The sequence below is a fragment of the Rhincodon typus genome, chromosome 4 (genome assembly GCF_021869965.1).
Source record: "Rhincodon typus isolate 14 chromosome 4, sRhiTyp1.1, whole genome shotgun sequence".
NCBI classification, from domain to species: domain Eukaryota; kingdom Metazoa; phylum Chordata; class Chondrichthyes; order Orectolobiformes; family Rhincodontidae; genus Rhincodon; species Rhincodon typus.
In genome coordinates, this window is record NC_063335.1 from 89,186,364 (window position 1) to 89,192,393 (window position 6,030).

The 6,030-nt window shown below is 38.4% G+C and overlaps 1 protein-coding gene across 1 annotated transcript in view; it reads left to right on the forward strand.

The window, feature by feature from the left end:
- Positions 1 to 1,207: 1,207 nt before the first annotated feature.
- The window catches only part of zgc:162816 (uncharacterized protein LOC571260 homolog), a 56,791-nt gene continuing 51,968 nt past the window's right edge, over positions 1,208 to 6,030 (forward strand). The window contains exons 1-3 of the mRNA XM_048595640.1: positions 1,208 to 1,281; positions 3,204 to 3,313; positions 5,900 to 6,030. The exon at positions 5,900 to 6,030 is cut by the window's right edge and continues 26 nt beyond it. Of these exons, the coding sequence (XP_048451597.1) occupies positions 5,908 to 6,030 (123 nt within the window). The 5' untranslated portion in view covers positions 1,208 to 1,281; positions 3,204 to 3,313; positions 5,900 to 5,907. The remainder of the gene's footprint in view (positions 1,282 to 3,203; positions 3,314 to 5,899) is intronic.

The window sequence follows — 6,030 nt, forward strand, 5'->3', positions numbered from 1 at the left end:
GGCCTGTTTCCACATTGTAGGGATTCTATGATTCTATGATTTCCAAATCTAGGAAGATGCAGTGAAAAGTGTTTCATTGCCACGATCTGGTGCCATTTTGAGTTACAAAAAAGGTAAAAGGAAATTACTTCAATAGAGTTCACATCTGTTTAAATTGGGTCTCAAGAATGGCTATAGGGCCGCTTCAAGAAACTGGACTTGAACCTACAACTCTTTGAGAGAACTAAGAAGTAAGTACAATAACAGAGTCACTCCGAACTTTGAATGATATTGCAGCTGCTACCATTTCATGGGAGAGGGAATGATGGGGATAAATTATTGGCATCAAAGATGCATACAAATAGTATGGGTAAATTTGATCAGTTTACAGCACTAGCCAAAGAGCAAACCCCTGCTACTTCTGGATTTTACAACTTTGCCATCATCTTTCCGCTTCTACAAGGGACTCAACACCTCCTGAATCCTTGTTTTCACAAAAATACCTCAGTGTGTCCCCTGATATTCTACCTTCCAACAGCTTCTGGACATCGCTAGCTTCACCTGTCTTCAAACACAGATAACACCTTATTGATGTTTCCATCCGGTCTATTCCATCAATAACTCATTTCAAAATGTTTGATTTTAACTCTGAACTTCTTCCTGTTATCTCCTATCTATTTCCTATAAATCTTCAGCCTTTATGTATTCTGATTTTTATTTAACTAGGCCATTAAAACTTGAGCTTTCCCTGTCTATGCACATAGGTATTTTGACTGTCACGACAGACGTGAGCACATCACATCCGGTTACTTTTTTTCCTTTTCCTCAACCCACTCCCTGACCCATCTCCTTTTGTCATGCCATGTTTCACTTCCCCATTCTGAGGTATTCCGCCTTCCCAATTCCCTGCTTCAACTCTGCAGTACTGCTGGAGTTACCTGCATTCCTCACCGACCTGCTCCTCCAATGTACCAGAATTCACTTGTATGATAAGTGCTCTGTGCTTCTCTAGGCGTACTTGGAAGGTCTCATTCAAGCACTTGGCACTACCTCATCGTGAACAGCAACACAAATCACTTCATCCTACTTTCTCACCAATCTTCATGCCTCACCAGAACTGGTGAAAAATCACAAACCTGAAACACTAACTGTATCTCTCTCCATAGCTACTGCATGAGTTTTAACAGAATTTTCTAGTTTAATTCAGTGTTTGAATCCCTCCAATCAGGTTTCCTTTCACCCCACAATAGCAAATGGCTCTTACGAAAATAACAAATGACATCTTATGTGACTGTGACCAAGGTAAATTATTCTTCTAATCCATTTTGACTTTGATTTTGACACAATTGACCACATCATCCTCCTTCAATGCCTATCTACTGCCATCCAATTGAATAGCGCTATACTTGCCTGGTTCCATTCTTATCTATCTGATCATGGCTCGAGAATCAGTTAGAATGGTTTCTCTTCCTGCTCCTGCACTGTTACCTCTGGTGTTCCCTCACGGACTTTTCCTTGACCCACATCCACTTGTTGACCCTTGGTGACATGACCTCAAAGCAGTATTCGTTTTCACACATACACTGGTGACACCCTACTGTATGCCACCACAACTTCTCAACTCCTTCTGAATATGTCTCCTGGCAAATATCAAAAATTGAACCAGACTTTTCACAACCTTGGGGCAATGTGCCCCCAGTATGTGCAACCATATGGGTGTATTTGCACCATCACTATTTCCAATTCTATAAAATTATTCAGTCGCCCTGTCTCAGCTCATTTGCTGCTGAAACTCATTCTTGCATTTGTTGCATCATTGCTTAATTATTCCAAAACCACCCTGACTGCCTCTAACATTCTACTTCATGTAAACATGAGGGCAGGGTCTTGATTAGGTCAGAGATTTGGGTGTCTAAAACTTCATAATTCCCTGCAACTGCTTCATGATGTTATGACTGCGACTGTTTTGAGTGAGAGATCAGAAATAGATGCCATCAAAATCTAGACTGGTGACCAGAGAGGCCATCTGGTAGTTCCCATAATATTTACAATCTGATCATGATTATTTGTCTTAAAAATCAACCATCATCTGCTCTAAGTATTAAATTTCACTTGGATTGAAAACTTTAACTTCAGCCACCTCTGTGCCAACCTACACTGACAACCACATCTACATGACCTACAGCATGGAGATAACTGCAGTGTTGTTTCCCACTGTGTATCAGATTCACAAACCATGCTTGATCTCATTAAAGAGACTTGCATACAAGAGACTTGGTCTATCCCTGAATGTTGCCAGAACAAAAATCGTAACCTAGACCTGGTCATATATTCAACCTCCCATGTAAGTTGAAGGAGAAACTCTGAAACATATTGAGCACTGCCCATGCCTTAGCAGTCATTCCTCAAGAGGCCACCATTGATGAGACGATGCAACACAGGATCAGTTGCACCAGCTCGGCCTTCTACCAACTTCATCACTGAGTATTTGACAGCAAAGTCCTCCTCAAATCAACATAAGTCCTAGGGTACACAACAGTTGTCAGTACAACTGTACTGAAGTGAAACCTGGACTATGCATCACTGACACATAAGAGCACTAGAGAAATTCAACCAGTAATGCCTCTGTTGCATTTACTGGATTCAAATGTAGGACAGTCAAACAAATGCTGGTGTTCTTCTTATATCCAGCTCTGTAAGCACTCAGGTAAAACTCCTTCAAAATTAACGCAGTGGATGGGACACTGTCTGGATATCCAAAAACTGGCCCTATTTTCTCAACTCTCAAATGTCCAGTGTCCCAAAGCAGAACAAGGAAAATGCTATACACACACTGATGCTCTTTTACAAGTGTGGCAGCATTGACATTAATGACCAGGAGGAGCTTGCTACCAATCATTCAAAATAGTGGAAGTTTGAACATCAAGCTGCATCATGCTTTGAGTCAAAACACCTTAATGATGAGCCTGAAGACGAAGCAAATTCCACACTCTGGATTCCTCTACTTCCTGGGACATTCTTCCCCACGTGTCCAAAAATCCGCAGGTTGATAATCAGCTTGTTCAGTTACATGAAGACCCACACCATGAACACACAACCCCTAGTAGATGTCATCCTCAGATCAACAACACAGCAATTATTTATTCCACAAACAATGCCGCTAATAGGTTAACTGTTCATTTGTTTGTTATTTGTGGAAGCCAGCTGTTATCTCATTTCTTTAGGTTCAGCCTTTTGTTTCTATACAATTTATGGATGATCCCTTCATCAGTTAAACTTTGAGCCTGAAAGAAACAGCACTTTGAGCAAACTCCAAGAGGAAAAAATTGAAAAGGTATTACACTAAGTAAATGGGTATCATAAAAATTATAACCTACACCTAACCTTTTTAAAAATAGTTGCATGTATTTTGGATCTGTAAGACTATATTTGACTAAATGTTTTTGTTTGTGAACTAACCGTCACATGATTGCATAATGATCTTGTACTGAACCATGTACCAAACATGCATGGTTTAAACCTAATAGAGATAATTAATTATGGGAAACATCAGAGCTATCTTCATACAGGCGTGTTTTTGCAAAGATCACTGGTAAACAATGATAATTGGATTTAGGCCTAAGACATAAGATAGAGAATGTGTTGACTGAAACAGTTCCCTTTACATATATATCCAGACAATTAAACAATTAACATCCATCACTTATTTCTGTCTTAACGTTATTTGCTAAATTAATAGATTACCCTCTTCTTATAATAACACTTTTGGTGACATGCACATTATCTTCAAACAAATGAATGAAAATAAAAAGAAACTTTTAATTTCCATGTTCTACATCTTATATTACATGCAATTAACAAAATTATTTTTTCCATATAATACTTTCATTAACAAAAGTGTTTTCATGGTCATGTGCTATTTAATAATATAAATGAACCTTTCACAGTCCCCCGTCTTTCTTTTAAAAAAGACTAATAATATTTATTTACAAAGAATTCAAACAAAAATTGAAACACTTTTTAAAACTTCTCACACCACCACTTTCAAGGTCATCCAAATATTTTGGATAAAACACTTCTTCTGCAAAACAGTGACAACAGGTGACTACTGTCAACTACTTTATTTTAAACATCTCTTTTCTTTCTAATATTTTCTTTATACTAGCGTGTTTGCTTGGATTCCAGCTCCTTAACTCAGGTACAAAATTCCTTGAGCTACAAACTTATTAAAGACAAACTTGCTCTGAATCAACTTAGTATCCAGCTTTCTACATGCTCCAGCAGCAACACATTACCCATCAATATTGTATTTTATTCAATTTATTAATTGATTAATCTCATATCACTGCTTTTTACACTTGAAGAATCCTTTGTTCTTTATGTTATTTTTTTCTAATTGGAGGCTGGAAAGGTTTAGGTAAAAGTGGTCGCACACCGCAGTCCCTTCCTCCAGTTACCTCTTTGAAGCACTCTACACTGACACTATCATAAGTTGCACTCAGAAGTGCTAAGTCATACTAAGTTGACTACTTATATTTACTCCTATCATAAATGGCAAATCAGAGTCATTTAATAAGGATCCAGTTTCAGCTGGTTCTTAATTAAACTGCCCTTTCTTTGGAACTGTTGAGAAAAAGAAAACCCTGTGTAAGACTGGCAAAAACAGAATTTAAATTGTGGCCATTAGTTTAATGGTAATTGTAAACTACAAACTAAGTTTGTACAAAGTAAAAATTTAGACTTTTTAAACCTAGGACTGAGTGCATCCATTGTTGGGTAAAACTGACTTTGTTGATTGAATGGTTCTAAAATATTTAGTTATGAGTAAAGTTTGGAGAAGATGAGATTGTTTTCCTTGGAGAGGAGAAGGCTAAGAGAAGACTTGATAGAAGTTTTCAAAAGCATGAGCGGTCTGGACAGTATAGATAGGCAGAAACTGTTCCTGCTGGAAAGTGGATTGAGTATAAGAGGAAACGTTTCAAAAGTGTTTTGTAAAAGAGGCAAATTTTAGATGAGAAAAAAACTTTTTCACAGATCGAGTAGTTAGGGTCTGGAATTTTTTTTATTCATTAATGGGATGAGGGCGTCGCTGGCTAGGCAGCATTTATTGCCCATTCCTAATTGCCCAGAGGGCAGTTCAGAGTCACCCATATTGCTGTGGGTCGGGAGTCACATGTAAGCCAGACTAGGTAAGGACATCAGTTTCCTTCCCTAAAGAACATTAGAATACATTTCCTGGTAGGGAGAACATTGAAAGACAATATAAATTAGGGGGTACAATTTAAAAAGGGGTACAGGAGCAGAGGGACCTGAGTGTATATGTGCACAGATCATTGAAGGTGGCAGGACATGTGTTGAATGCAATCAATGAAGTGTACAATGTTCTTGGCTTTATTAATAGGGGCATAGAGTACAAGAGCAAGAAAGTGATACTGAACTTGTAAAAGACACTTTTCAGCCTCACATGGAGTATTACGCACAGTTTTGAGGGTCACATTATAGAAAAGATGTGAATGCATTGGAAAGAGTGAAAAAGTGATTTACAAGAACAGGTGAAGGAATAAGGAATTTCAGTTATGAGAATAGGTTGAAGAAGTTTGGACTGTTCTCCTTGGAGAGAAGAAGACTGAGAGGAAACTTGATAGAGGTTTTCAGAATCATGAGTTGGCTAGATAGAATAGATAGGGAGGAGATGTTTCCACTTGTAAAAAGGACAAGAACAAGAGAGCACAGATTTAAAGTGTTGTGCAAAAGAAGCTAGGGTGATGTGAGGAAAAACATTTTTCACACAGCGTGCTTCTGTGGAGAGAGAAACTGATTTATCGTTTCATTAAATTTATCTTCCTCTTCCTTCCAATGAGACCCTAGGTACAGATGCTGCATAAATGACTAACCCATGATTGGGGCTTTTATCTCACAGGGTTCACCATGGTCTCTGTCGCATCAGTTCAGCAACTCTTGACCCCTGCATTCACCATTGATATCCAGAAAGTTGAGAATAATGCAAAACGAATGATTGAGCGATGTCAGGCCCTGGGAGTTCAACTCCGA